At 48.8% G+C, this 15,360-nt stretch overlaps 1 protein-coding gene across 8 annotated transcripts in view; it reads right to left on the reverse strand.

Annotated features, from left to right (window-relative positions):
• Nucleotides 1-5,127: 5,127 nt before the first annotated feature.
• The window catches only part of Mlxipl (MLX interacting protein-like), a 35,518-nt gene continuing 25,285 nt past the window's right edge, over nucleotides 5,128-15,360 (reverse strand). For 3 of the 8 annotated variants that reach the window (NM_001393706.1, XM_039089043.2, XM_039089044.2), the window contains 9 exons: nucleotides 11,268-11,820; nucleotides 10,953-11,020; nucleotides 10,721-10,877; nucleotides 10,468-10,583; nucleotides 10,259-10,378; nucleotides 10,011-10,138; nucleotides 9,536-9,659; nucleotides 8,672-8,801; nucleotides 5,128-7,758 (listed from right to left, as the gene is read on the reverse strand). In NM_001393706.1, coding sequence (NP_001380635.1) covers nucleotides 7,640-7,758; nucleotides 8,672-8,801; nucleotides 9,536-9,659; nucleotides 10,011-10,138; nucleotides 10,259-10,378; nucleotides 10,468-10,583; nucleotides 10,721-10,877; nucleotides 10,953-11,020; nucleotides 11,268-11,820 — 1,515 coding nt within the window. In that variant the 3' untranslated portion in view covers nucleotides 5,128-7,639. The other 5 variants (NM_133552.2, XM_063271027.1, XR_005491594.2 and 2 more) reach the window with 4 other exon arrangements.

The following is a 15,360-nucleotide window of genomic DNA, read 5'->3' on the forward strand; positions in this document are numbered from 1 at the left end:
TGAATTCGCCAGCTCCAGGTTTAGTGAGAAATCGGATCTCACAGCAGAAGCTGGGTGTTTGCTAAGGGTCACACTGAATTCGCTCTACACCAAGGGGCATCTTTAGGAGTCAGCACCGTGAGTGTTGGTATCCAGACTAAACAACTACCAGAACGACCCTTTGCATAACCCCGTCCCAACTGGGACCACACCAGAAACTGCTGACATAAGACATGCTGGCTCCATCTGGCTTCCATTCTGTCATCTTCTCAGGTAGTAAAGAGGGACCTGGGTACATGACAGACCCCTATCCCACGATCCAGAATTATACTACAACTACTAATTAAAAACTCACTAGAAAAATAGGTGGGAGAAGTTGGAGATTGATTGAGAAAGACACCTGTTGTTAACTTCTTGTCTCTGTATGTCCCTATACCGACATGGACAAACCCACATGAAGATGTACATACAACACACACACACACACACACACACACATGTGTGCACATGTGTACACATGCATGCCCACATTTCATTCATCAAGTATTTTACATGCAATTATTCATATAGTTAAACTTTTATTTATTTATATGAGTACATTGTAGCTGTCTTCATACACACCAGAAGAGAGCATCGGATCGCATTACAGATGGTTGTGAGCCACCATGTGGTTGCTGGGAATTGAACTCAGGATCTCTGGAAGAGCAGTCAGGGCTCTTAACCACTGAGCCATCTCTCCAGCCCATAGTTAAACTTTTTAAAATCACATTAATTTCCTCTCCAGATGCATGGGTGGTGGTGGTGGGGTACATGCTTTAACGCTACTCTGAAGGCCAGAATACAACTGGTGTGATTGTTTTTCTCCACCACTTGGGTCCAGGAGATAGGATTTAAGTCGCTGGATTTGGCAGCAAGCCCTTGAATTAGCTGAGCCATCTTACCGACCTCAGAAGACTTTTGTGTTACTTAATCGTCCCAGAGGTCCTATTGCAAGATTAGGAGACAAACTTTGGGACCTGGTTAAGCACTGTACAAGAAACAATTAGAAGTGGGGCCTGTCTGGTGGATGTAGGTTGCTAAAGGCAGCTGCCTGAAGGTTAGAGTCCAATTCTGGTTCCAGCCTCTCCGCCTCCTGGTCAGCCATGACATGAACAGGCTCAGCTCTACCCGTCTGCTGCTATCTCTTTCCCACAATGCACCACAGCAATTATCTGAAACCACAAGTGTGAATAAATCTTTCCTTAAGTTATTTCTGTCTGGGATTGTGGCCACAGTGAAGCCAAGGTAAGTGCCTCAGTCAACAAGGAAGCAAGAGAGGGAACCCAGCCAGTGACCACCCCTGCTGGGCCACATTATGGATAGATCTTCCTCTAGCCAAATTAAGGAGGAAGGGTGCATACAGCCATCCCTTACCCTAGTGGGTGCGTAGCCCAGTCTGAAGCTGACAGGAGTGTGAAGGAGGACAGTGGGCAGGAAGCAGGACTCAGGCGAGTGGGATGGATCATGGAAGGAGGGGTGAGTTGAGGACACAGAGTTCTGGCTGTATTTGCAGGGGTGGAGGCTGAGACAGAGCAGAGCGTGTCTGAGCTACTTTGCTGTTGCTGTGACAAAACACTATGACAAAAGCAACTTCAAAGAGGAAGTATTTAACTGGGCTTAAAGTTTCAGAGCATTAGAGTTCAAGATGGCAGAGCAAACGCAGGAGCAGCTGAGAGATCACATCTTGGTTAGCAAGTAGGAGGCAGAGAGCAAACACACTGGGAACAGAGCAGGTAAGTCTTTTCAATCTCATAGCCCACCGCTCCAGTGACACACCTCCTCCAATGAGGTCACACCTCCTAATCCTTCCCAAGCAGTTCCACCAAGTGAGGACCAAGTATGCAAACCGTTTGATCCTACAGAGGAGCATTCACATTCAAACAACTCCAGAGCATGTATTTGGGCTTGAATATGTCGTATATGGAACATGTGCATGACATATATATTTATTTAGGTGCCTACAGAGGTCAAAAGAGGGCATTTTCTAGAGCTGGAGTGACAGGCAGTTGTGAGCCTCCCAGTATGGGTGCTGGAACCAAATTCCAGAGTTCTTTTTTTTTTTTTTTTGGTTCTTTTTTTTCGGAGCTGGGGACCGAACCCAGGGCCTTGCGCTTCCTAGGTAAGTGCTCTACCACTGAGCTAAATCCCCAGCCCCAAATTCCAGAGTTCTTAAGAGCAGCGCATGCTTATACTTGACCCCACATCTCTCTCTCCCTCTCCCTCTCCCTTCCCCTCCCCCTCCCCCTTCTCCCTCTTCCCCTCCCCCTCCCCCTCCCTCTCCCTAATTGGAGATAGGCTCTCACTATGTAGCCACGGCTGATCTAGAATTTACTGTGTAGACCAGACTGAATTCCATTTCACAGAGATCTGCCTCCCCAAGAACTGGGATTACACACAACATACCGAACGTGAGCTGTTTTTTAACAAGCCCGCTACTTGGTTGTCCTGAACAGTGCAGTTTAATTTGTAATTGCTTTAGTTTGTGGAATGCTAGAAGTTAATCCTAGGGCATGCACAGGAAAGATAGACTACTGCTCAGCTACCACCACAATCACCCTCGGTCCTCCCTGGGATTCTAGGCAGGTGCTCCACCACTGAGCCACGCCCCCAGCCCCTCACTGGGGGATTCTAGACAGGGGCTCAACCACTGAGCCATGCCCCCAGCCCCTCACTGGAGGATTCTAGGCAGGGGCTCTACCACTGAGCCACGCCCCCCAGCCTCTCACTGGGAAACTCTAGGCAAGCACTCTAGCACGGAGCTCTACGCTAGTTCCATCCTATAGTTTAAGAACCTTTGCTAATTTGAGCCCCAAGCATGTTATTTATACCTCAAAGCCTCTCTCACAAGAGTTCTTCAATGCCTGATGGAATCACCTTTAAAACTGTTATGTCTACGTATCACCTCTGGGATTCTGGCTTAAATGGTCCAGACTGACCGTTGCGGATCGGGAGATTTTTCCATAGCTGCGCTACTTGTGCCTGGCACTCATCCAAGCTTGAGAAACAGCCGGAAGGTATTATGCAAGGCTAATAGCAAGTGTAGGGAAAGGGGATGGTATTCTATTGAGGAGGGGCTGGCTTGGGCAGGTTGGGGCTTAGTCAACCGGCTTCAGGAACAGGTGGCTCAGGCAGCTGGGAAAGAGCGGGGACTTCGAGACACACAACTTCTGTTGTGGGGATTGTAGGGAAGGAGATCTTTTATCTCAGGATGAAAGCTCAAGAAAATAGAAATGGTGAATTCTGTACTGTTACTGCAGCATCCTGGCGGAGCAGGCAAGGTAGTGCCACAGGGATACATACCTGTCTCACCCTGGAAAGAAAGGGAGTCAGATACAGAGGAGGGACCCCAGCAGCAGGCCAAAGGCTGGTGGTTAGTACCACAGCAAAGGAGCAAATTGACTGATGAAGACAAGCCAAGAAAGAAGCAGCAAAACTGGGCATGAGACTGTAAGGGAGGAAGAAGAAAGCTGGCCAAGAATTCAGGGAAAGCACTTTAAGGACCTATGGGGAGCAAGATGTGTGCCTGAGAATAGCTGGATTTTGTAAGGGTCGGGCAGGGGGTAACACAGTAGGCACAGAATGAGTGCAGGGGTGCACTTAGTGAAGGAGCCAGGAAGCAGCTGTTAAGATATAAGAGGCCAAGGTGGGTTGGGGATTTAGTTCAGTGGTAGAGCGCTTGCCTAGCAAGCTCAAGGCCCTGGGTTCGGTCCTCAGCTCCGGAAAAAAAAAGAAAAAAAGAAAAAAAAACAAACAAAAAAACAAAAATAAGAGGCCAAGGGAGCAGGAGGAACTGAAGTAGAGAAAGCTATTGTACACATGGAAGGGGAACCATCAATAAGAGGACCCAGGGTCAAGAAGGTCATTTGTTTGTTTGCTTTTTCGTGTGTGTGTGTGTGTGTGTGTGTGTGTGTGTGTGTGTGTGTGTGCGCGCGCGTGCATGTGAGGGACTGGATTCCCTGGGGGTGGAGTAATGGTGGCTGTGAACTTCCTGATCAAGGAGCTGGGAACCGAACCCGGTACCTTGAAAGAGCATCAAGTGCTTTGAACCGCCTAGCTCTTTCTTTAACCCCTGGTTTGCTCTTTGAGATAGCATCTCACGAAGCACACACTGGCATCCAACTCACTTTTCAGCTAAGGGTGGTATTGAACTCTTGATTCTCCTGCCTCCACCTCCCAAACACTGGGATAGCGGGTATAAAAATGGGTCTAGTTTGTGTGCTCCTGTGAATAGAACTCAGGGCTTCCGGTGTGCTAGGCAAGCACTCTACTGACTGGGCTACATCCCCAACCCCTTCCTTTTTTGTTGTCGCTTTGTTTTGTTTTTTCTCAAGACAGGGTTTCTCTGTGTACCTCTGACTATCCTGGAACTAATTCTGTGGATGAGGCTGGCCTTGAATTCACAGAGATCCACTTTTTTCTGCCTACTGAGTACTGAGATTAAAGACCTGTGCCACCACTGCAGAGTTGTATTTATTATTATTAGTTATTATTATTAATAGTGATGATGATGATGATGATGATGATGATGACGATGATGATGATGACAATGATGATGAGATGGCGGCTCTTGTGCCTGGTCCCCAAGGAGACCAGCAGACAGCATTAAATCCTCTGGAGTCGGTGAAACTGAACTCATTGGGTCCTTTAGAAGAACAGGAAGCACACTTAATCATTAAGCCATCTCTCAGGAACCTTCCTGCCTTTTATCCCAAGGTAGTCTTGAAGTCACAATGTATGCCAAGCTACCTCCAACTCATATCCTTCTGCCTCAACCTCCAATTAGATTATACCTGTGTTCTATCAATGCCAGCAAGTGGGTATTTTATGAAGGAGCATTCTGGAAAGAGATGGGTTGGGGAAAACAGAATGTAAGCCATCATGGTGGTGTATGCCTTTCCACTCAGCACTCAGGAGGCAGAGGCAAGTAGATCTCTGTGAGTTCAAGACCAGCCTGATCTACAGAGAAAGTTCCAAGCCTGCCAAGACTATACACAGGGAGATGTTTGGCAGCAGAGAGCATGCAGACACGGGCGTTACTACCTAATGCACAACAGAGAGGAGGTGTGTTAATTTCCTGCTTCTGTGATAAAATGCCACAGTCAAAGCAACTTATTAAAAAAAAAAGTTTTATTTTGGTTTACGTTTCCAGAGGGATGAATCCATCAAGGCAGGGAGGCGGGACAGCAGGGGGCAGGCACAGAAGCAACAGGAAGTTGAAAATTCACATCTTCAAACACAAGAAGGAAGCAGAAAGGGGGGGTGAGGAGAAAGCAGTGTTTGATATTTCCTACACACACATGTCAACATTCACCGTTCTTAGACCACTGAGTCAGGCTCTGACATCCTTCTGAGCCTCACAAGGGAATGGTTTTGCCATTCCCATGAGGCCATGCACTGAGGTACTAAACATGGCTGTGGCCATGTCAACAACATAGCCCCACTCTGGACCTCACTCTAGACACTGTAAAGAGGACAGGAGGACCCCATGCATGTAACTATGGGGAAAGCTATCATTCGCGCTGGATACAAACCTTCCGATGTGCCTGCTTCAATTCCCCCTCCCTCCCTCAGTGGCACCCAAGATGAACTGAACTTTAGTTTTGCACTGGAACCTTCTGACAAGGTGTATGTTTCCTAGTCCCCACCCAGACCCCCACCACAGAGTAAAAATTCCTGAAACACCATTTTTTTAAATGTATTCATTTACATATTAGCAGCTGTGGATTGATCCTGAGGAGCACGAAGGAGGCAGAGGCAGATAGAGCTCTGTGAGTTTGAAGCCAGTCTTTTCTACAGAGTGGGTTCCAGGACAGCCAGGGCTACACGGTGAGACCCTGTCTTGAGGGAGAAAAAAAAAACATACCTACATACATATATGCATATGTATATATCTCCTTTTAAGACTGGAGCTGGGAGATGGTTCAGTCATTGAAGAACAGACCTACAACCCAAATCTAAAAGCCAGGAGTGGTAACCCCATTGTTGGGGTGGTAAAGACAAGTAGATTTCAGGGGCTTATTGGCCAGTCAGCCTAGCCAAACTGGTGAGTTCTAAGTTCAATGAAGGACCCTGTCTCAAGGAATAAGGCAGAGGGGTTGGTGAGATGGCTTGACCAGTAAAGGCACTGATTGCTGAAGTTGATAACCTGAGCTGCTCCTCATCACATACATGGTAGAAAGAGAAGTGTTTCCTAAAACATTATCCTCTGACCTCCACATGTATGACATTTGCATGTGTGCATATGCATATAAATAAATGTAACTTAAATTATTTGTAGACAGAGACAGGAAGATCTGGTTGTTTAAAACCAACCTGGTCTACATAGCGAGTTCTAGGACAGCCAAGACTACATACATATATACATATGTGTATATATGTGTGTATATATGTGTGTATATATATGTGTGTGTGTATATATGTGTGTGTATATATATGTGTGTGTATGTATATATATATATGTGTGTGTATATATATATATATATGTGTGTGTGTGTGTGTGTGTGTGTGTGTGTGTGTATGTATGCAGACTGGGTCTTACTATATGACCCTGGCTGGCCTGGAACTCCGAATGTAGAACAGGCTGTTCTCACTCATAAAAACCTGCCTCTGCCTCCCAAGTACTGGGATGCACTGGGTGTGCACCACCATGCTAAAATATATTTTGAAGCATTTTAAAAGTAAGGCAGATAACACTGAGGAGGGTAACCACGACAGCCGGTGTCCTCCACACACAAGTACACATGAGCACACCTGCACACAAGCAATCTGAAAAGTACTCAAAGGGCTGGGCCGAGGTGGTGCAGGCCTTTAATCCCAGCACTCCAGAGACAATGGTGGGTGGATCTCTGAGTTCGAGGCCAGCTTGGTCTATCCAGTAAGTTCCAGGACAGCCAGGGCTACACAGAAAAACCCTGTCTTGAAAAAAAAAACCAAAAACAAAAATAACAGATCGAAAGTACACAAAGGTTATTTACGACCCACAGGGTCCTCTATAACGTCACCTTTCATTGCTGCCAGCTCTACATCCCACACTGAGACACACTGCCAGTCACACCAACACCCTTGCAAACGGTTTTTGCTTTTATTGATCAAGAAATTTTTCGTTATAAAATCCACATACACACACACACACACATCTACATTCATGCAAGATGCCGGCTGTGCTCTGGCTACCCATTTCCCTGATCTCTCCTGGCATCAGACCTCAGTGGCCTCACCGAGGAAGCCACCCTGTAGCTCCCCATGTCACTACTGCAGGGGCAAAGAGAGGGAATCTCCTGCTCTACCTCCCGGCTCAGGAACTAAGGGTTCTCCAAAGCAGGGAATTGTGAGAAAACAGACTGACATCTCTCATCAGAGCTCCTGCTTAGCTCCCCAGTGCTGTAGCTGCTAATGCGTTTGGGGTCCTCTGTTATTAATGGGAGGTCCAAAGATGGGGTATGAGTCACCAGGGATCACACCATTAGCAACAGTGCAAGGACAGAGCCAGGTTCTTCTCTATCCCCAAGGAGATGATGAGTGGAACACCTGGAACCTTCCAGACCTGCCAGGAAAGGGCCAGCCAGGATCGAGAGGGACGTGTCCACAAGTTGTTCCTGGAGCTTGGAAACCTTCACCAGGATTATAATGGTCTGCCCAGGGGACCCTCTGTGACTGCCCTTGTGGCTTGCTCAGGCACGAGGCTCGGGTCAGTCAGGATGCTGGTGGAAGTGCTGAGCTGGCGAAGGGAATTCAGGACAGCTGGAAAAAGAGGGTGAGATGCTGTGGTGATTTGAAAACGCTTGGCCCAGGGAGTGGCATTATTAGGAGGTGTGACCTTGTTAGAAGAAGTGAGTCCACTGAGGGGTGGACTTTGAGACCCTTCTCTTAGCTGCCTGGTTTCCTTTGGATGAAGATGGAGAACTCTCAGCTCCTCCAGTGCTACCCCTGCTTGGATGCAGCCATGGTTTCTACCCTGATGATAATGGACCGAACCTCTAAACCTGTAAGCCAGCCCCAGTTAAATGTTCTTTATGAGACTTAACCTTGGTCTTGGTGTCCCTTCCCAGCAATGGAAACCCTAACTAAGACAGATGTCTTTAAGGTTAGGGATGAGGTCCAGAACATGGAGTAAATACTAGATAGCTAAACGGGTGGCCCTTCCCTAGGACCTTTTCCTTAGGTGATTTAGAGCCTGAAGGACCACTCAGGATAAGACATGGTGGGATAGCCTCAAACCCTAGGCTGTATTCAAGACAGACTATACTTGGAGACCAAACAGGCTGGGTTTGAACTCTCTGTTTTGGAAACCCACAAGTCCACAAGTGTGTGTGTGTGTGTGTGTGTGTGTGTGTGTGTGTACATATGTGTATATGTGTGTGCTGCTGGAGATTGAAATCAGGATCTTATATATTATGATGTAAAAGCTGAGCCACACCCCAGCCCTTCACTGAGGGATTCTAGGCAGGGGCTCTACCACTGAGCCACGCCCCCAGCCCCTCACTGGGGGATTCTAGGCAGGGGCTCTACCACTGAGCCACGCCCCCAGCCCCTCACTGGGGAATTCTAGGCAGGGGCTCTACCACTGAGCCACACCCCAGCCCCTCACTGGGGGATTCTAGGCAAGTGCTCTGCAAAGCCTCACAATTTAGTGGCAGGAAGGTGTCTCACTTACTTGGCCGGAGAGCAGGCAGGGAACAGTACTGGTCCAGCCATGCCAGTGAGGTCTGGCGGAGGCTGTGCAAGCTTGCGGTAGACACCATCCCATTGAAGGACTCAAATAAAGGTCGGATGAGGATGCTGAACTGGATTTGGAGTCAAGGAGCACATGAGTGGTCCAGACAGCATCCCATCACTTCACACAGAATTACAACACCTGACCCAAGCCAGGACCAAGAGAGGCCCGTCACTGTTGAACCATGACCCTGTGGGGAGCCACTCTGCTCCCTCCCTTTCACCAAGGATTACCACTCATCTCTCCACCTCTCAGCCCCTCCCTTTAGTCCCTCCAGAGTCCTCATTCTGTATTAGTCTGTCCCACATCTCTAGGCTCAGTCAAGGACTGATGGCACAGGCCCATAATCCCAGTCATGTAGGTGGCCAAGGAAGGAGTATCATGAGTTCAAGGCTAGCCAGGACAACTTAGTGAGACTTTGTCTCAAAATAGAAAGTTAAAAGAGGGCTGGGACGGAGCTCATGTTTGATCTATAATATATATAGGAAAACAAACACAACTTAACCCTGAATCCAGAGATGAGTGGATTCCTTGCCTTCTCAAAAGACTCAAAGGACTTAAGACTTTAGATCCTTCTAGACCACCTTCAGTGACATTCCCAACCTCCTCCTCCTACTCTTGCTCCCTCTGGGCTACTGGATTGCCACACAATCTTGCAATCCCAGGGCCTGACAGTAGAGGGCAGAACCAAAGCCCATTCCCTGGGGCTCTACAGCTCAGCCAATGGCCTAAGACCCAGCTTGGACCCGACTGTAACAACAGCAGCCACCACTGTCCTCAGGCCATTAGTCCAAATAAGGATACTACCCAGAACTTCCAGTTGTGCAGCGTGCGGGTCCGGACATAGTCATCAAACATGTCCCGCATCTGGTCAAAGCGCTGATGTGTGATGGGCACCCCGGTGGCCGGTAGCTGCTGCTGGCACAAGCTAGCAATGGAGAAGAGTCGCACACAGTTCAGGGAATGTGGACACATCTCCTTTACCCTAGCCCCTGAATACTTTTGCTGCTGTTTTGCTTTTTAAGGTGCTGGGGATGAAACCCAGTTCTTGCATATGCTATGTAAGCACCCTAGGACAAACCATATCTGGAGCTCCTCAGTGGAGGATTTTAGGCTCCATCATCAAGCCACGCCCCCAAGCCCTTACTAGCAGATATTTAAGAAAGCACGTCCCCAGGCCTTCACTGAAGTATTCTAGGTCCGTGCGGTACCTCAGAGTCACATCTCTAACCCTTCTAACTCCCTACAGGTTTCTAGGCTGGGCTTCACCCCAGCTTACTTGATGGCAGCATTGAGCTCCTCTATTTCATCCCTCAGTTGCTGCGCTTCCTCCTGCATGGCCGCCCGCTCCTGCTGTAGCATCAGGATGTACTCCGCCGTCTTCTGAAGCGTGGTTGCTTTGCTCACCTGCGAGCGCCACCAATGTGGGCCTCTGTGCTGGCAGGCCCTGGGATCTGGTGTTGGGTGTTGGTCCAAGGAGGGGCTCCATGACACTAAGGGAGTGTGCCTTTCTGGCTAGGGGCTCACCTTGAGGCTGGGCTGGGCACTGAGCGTGCTGACAAGTCCGTGCAGAGTGTCAAATCCTAGCTTAATATTGAAACGCCTCTTCTGCTCTGCGGAGATGTGTGTGATTCGCCGGTTCTCCATCTTAGGAAGCAGAAAGTTCGTTCGGGTGAGGCTAAGTAGGAGGGCTGGGGGACGGAGGGGAAGCCAATTGCATCTTGTGGGGTACATACCTTGTTGTTGTCTACACGACCCCGGCTTAGGACAGTTTGAGGGGGAGACAGGTGGACACTCAGTGCCCCCGGGGGTTGAATGGAGTTGAGATCCCCTGATAGTCGCCGCTCACTGCCTGTGGCATGGACAGACCCACAGACAGACCGACACACAAAGGAGAAAGTCCCCTTACCCTGACCCCACTCAGAGCCCCCTTCATCCTTCCCCTCCCTCCATCCCCTAAGACCCACAATCCTTCTCGCTCCTATTTACCGCTGGATGCTGGAGGTGAGAGCCTCTCTGCTTTGGGGACAACCAGGGACCTGGGAGGAGCCAATGTGGCAGGGCCTGGAGGTGGCCTAGGTGGTGTAGGGGCTGGGATTGGGGGGTAAAATGCACGGACACGGGGGATTTCAGGGACTGCATCCTGCTGGGATGGAGAAGGACAGAGAGTTGGAGTAAAGGTCCTAGACTGACCCTTACCTCCCAGTGGCCACCATCTTACCGGGGACTCTGGAGGCCGGAGGAGGGTGCTGGGCACAGTGGAAGGTTCCAGTACTTGTTCAGGCTTGGCTGGGTACAGGCAGGACTATGAGGACCACTAGACTGGCTTGATCAAGTCCATCACCAGCTAAGACCCCTTCTTGTTCCCCAGCAGCCCACACACCCCTACCAGACATGGTTCATATCCCTAATATCATTCCACCTTCTCCGTTCCCCAAGACCATCCTGAAACCCTAGCCCTCTGCCCTTAAAGCTTTGCCCCTCCATCCCAAGTCACTCCCTCCCCATATCCCATCAATTTGCCTCTCCCCCTCACCTGCCCTGAGCAGCTGTGTAAGGCAGGGGTTGTTGTCTCTGGCAGTAGCAGTGGCCGTGGGGCTGGCAGTGGCAGAGGTCAAGGTGGGTGGACTGGCTTTTCGTCCCCCAGGAGGTGGAGAGCAGGGCTTGCATCTGGGCTGCACACCCTGAGGCACCGTGAAGTGAGGCCCAAAGACAGGTTCCAGGTACCCATGGGGCAGATGGTCTACGGGGAAAGGGACAGGGCCAGGGACAGGGCCAGGCTGTGGCGTGGGAACAAAGGTTGTGGGTGCAGGAAGGGTAGACACTCCTGGAGCGGGAGGGACTGTGGTGAAGGGGAACCTTGCAGAGAAGAGAGGCTCTTCTGACAACAAAGCAGGAGGTGGAGCCATCGTGGGGAAGGGAGATGGAGTGCAGGGCTCTAAGCCATGCACCTTGACAGGGCCGGGGTACGGAAGGAGAGGAGTCGGTACAGGAGCAGGTGGCATCTTGGTCTTTGGGTCTTCAGGAAGAAGGAATTCAGAGCTCGGAAAGGTGCTGGGATCCAAGGGTCCAGAGCAGCTGTTTCGAGCCTAGGTGACAGGCAGGGGAGACAGGATGATACTCAGAGAGCAGGGGAAGGAGCCACCTTCTTCCAACCACCAGGAGGCCTCTCTCCTGGCTATGCATTGGACTGGGTATGGAGGAGAATTGATCCAAGTATGTGCTATGTGCATACACATGCATACACATATGCACATATGCACATTACTACCTAATAAGCAACCGTAGCCTAGGAGAACCCTTATGCACAAATTAGGCATGGCACAGAACATCATCTTATAGATGATATGTGGTCCATTCACCCACCAAATAATCTGTCCAATACAGCTACTAATGTAGTCTTCCTTTATCCATCCAGCCATCCATCAATCCATCCACTAGTTATCCACCATTTACCTTTCCATGTATCTATTCTTTATCCAGCAAAACACTAACTCAGTCACCATTCCTCCCATTCATTCATTCTTTATTCATCTATGCATCCCACCATCCTCCTACCCCTCTGTCCATCCATCCATTCATCCATCCATCCATCCACCTACCCACTCATCAATCTATCCATCCTTTCATCCATCCATCTACATGCTCAGCCCCACTGACTGACCCATTAATCTATATATTATCTATCTACCCACCTGTTCATCTATCCATCCATCTATTCGTCCATCAATCCACCTGTCTATCCACCCATCCACCCACCCACCCACCCATCCACCTACCCATCCATCCATCTGTTCGTCCATCAATCCACCTGTCCATCCACCCATCCACCCACCCACCCACCCATCCACCTACCCATCCATCCATCCATCCATCCATCCATCCATCCATCCATCCATCCATCCACATGCCCAGCCCCACTGACTTACCATTATCCATCCACACACCTATCCGTCCATCCATCTGTCCATTCATCAATCCACCCACCCAGCTGTCCATCCATCCATCCATCCATCCATCCATCCATCCACCTGTCTGTCCATCCATCTTTTGCACCTGTTTACCCAACTTATTCTCTCCTCTATGAACTCCCCCAACTCTCTACTTCAGCCCTCATCAGGAACGGCTAATCTGGATTGTCAATTTGATAGGCCTGAGGAATGTGTAGGAGCTGGGGGAGCCATACTGGTGTTCCTCTGAGGACATTTCCAGAGGGGATAGTCTAAGAGGGTGGGTGCGCTGATTAAATTCCATTGTGCATAATTTAGTTAAGAAATGGGGGGGCTGGGGATTTAGCTCAGTGGTAGAGCACTTACCTAGGAAGCACAAGGCCCTGGGTTCGGTCCCCAGCTCCGAAAAAAAGAACCAAAAAAAAAAAAAAAAAAAGAAAAGAAATGGGGGGGGGGTTGGAGATTTAGCTCAGCGGTAGAGCGCTTGCCTAGCAAACACAAGGCCCTGGGTTCGGTCCCCAGCTCCGAAAAAAAAAAAAAAAAGAAAGAAAGAAAAAAGAAAAAAAATGGGTAGGGTGGGGGCTGGAGAGATGGCTCAGCCTTTAGGAACACTGACTGTTCTTCCAGAGGTCCTGAGTTCAAATCCCACCAACCACATAGTGGCTCACAACCCTCGGTAATGGGATCTGATATATAATCTTAAAAAAAAAAGAAAAAAGAAAAAAATGGGTAGGGCATTAGTGGACATATCAAGAAGTGTGTCTCTGAGGATGTTTCCAGAGAGGGTTAATTGAGAGAAAAGATTCACCCTGGGTGTGGGCAGAACCATTCCATGGTGGAGGAACCCCAGACTGAATAGAAAGTGGGCCAGCATGATGGCTCAGAAACTTAAAACTCTTGGCCACCAAGCTTGATGGGTTGAGTTTGATCACAGGCACTCACATAGGGGAAAGGAGAGAACCAACTCCTGAAGGTTATTCTCTGTGACCTCCACATGGGTGCCCCCATACACACACACACATGAACACACATAAAAAAATGTAAGTATGGGGACTGGTAAGGTGGCTCAGTGGGTAGAACACTTACCACCAAGCCTTGACTTGAGTTCAGTGTCTGGGACCCATGTGGTATGATGGTGCAAGGAGAAAACTGCTATGTTCGAGTTGTTCTCTGACCCCTCCACACACACACCATGACATGCATGCCTGTACACACACACACACACACACACACACACACACTGTTGTTGACATCACCATCACCATCATCATCATCATCATCATCATCATCTTCAAGTGAAAATAAGCAAGCAGGCCGGGTATCAGCCTTCTCTCCTCTGCCCCCTGACCCCGTGTGAGCAGCTGCCTTCTCCATTGTATCCTTCAGACCATGATCCAAAAGAAACCTCTCTGTAAGTTGCTTAAGCCAGGTATCTTGTCACAGCAAGGAGAGAAGTAACTAATATGGGGGAGATATGCCATGAATGCTCAGTCTAAGGGAATAATTGGAGGGTACTCTCCCCATCCCAACCTCTCCATCTTTCCTTCCTAGCTGTGTTACACCTCCTCCCCCAGGATAGACTAGAACCTCTGAAGCCATAGCAGAGTAACTCCTTCCCTGGGGTTATTTCCCTAGGTGTGGCTCAGTGATGAGAGACTGGCTATGGCTCCAGTTGACTGGCCAGGTGAGCCATTTACCAAGAGATCCAACCATCTGAACTCTATCCTCCCATCTGTCCATTCATACTCTGTCTATTCACCAACCAGGAATGGAACAAATCGCTCATCCATTCACAAAGCCGTGCATCACTGGGCCATCTGCCCACCAGTTCATTCATCATTTCTAAACAGCCATTCACAAAGCTGCACACCACTAGTTCATTCATCAGCTCTAAACCAGCCCACTCTACTTTACATTCACTTACCCACAGATGCGCACACCATTGTCTACAATAATCTTTTCATTTACTGCTGCCTAAGTCTCTCTGTATTCTCATTCATTCACTTACTGGGCAACTATTTATTGAATGATACTCTGCGTGGAAACGGGTAGGAACAGAGAATGCAATGGTGACCAAGACAACCCTTCCTGCATGTAGCTGTCAAGTAGAGGAGAGAGACCTCTCAAAATCAACTACGAAAGCACCAAAAAGCTCAATGATAGGAGGAAAAGACATTGTGGTGGTTAGGTTTACTTGTCAAAATGACAACTTAGAACCAAGAATTCTCATAGGAGGGGCTGGAGAGATGGCTCAGTGGTTAAGAGCACTGATTGCAGGGTTGGGGATTTAGCTCAGAGGTGGTAGAGCGCTTGCCTAGGAAGCGCAAGGCCCTGGGTTCAATCCCCAGCTCTGAAAAAAAGAACCAAAAAAAAAAAAAAAAAAAAAAAAGCACTGATTGCTCTTCCAGAGGTCTTGAGTTCAAATCCCAGCAACCACATGGTGGCTCACAACCATCTGTAATGAGATCTGATGACCTCTTCTGGTGTGTCTGAAGACAGCTACAGTGTACTTCTACATAATTACATAATAAATATTAAAAAAAAAACAGAATTCTCATAGGAAGAGTCTCAGCAAGGAACTGCTAACACTGAGTTGGCCCATAGGCATGTCTATTGGGGATTGTCTTAATTGTCAGAAGTCAAGTGATATGGAAAGACCCAGCCCACTGTGGGTGGCAC

The sequence above is a fragment of the Rattus norvegicus genome, chromosome 12 (genome assembly GCF_036323735.1).
Source record: "Rattus norvegicus strain BN/NHsdMcwi chromosome 12, GRCr8, whole genome shotgun sequence".
Taxonomy (NCBI): domain Eukaryota; kingdom Metazoa; phylum Chordata; class Mammalia; order Rodentia; family Muridae; genus Rattus; species Rattus norvegicus.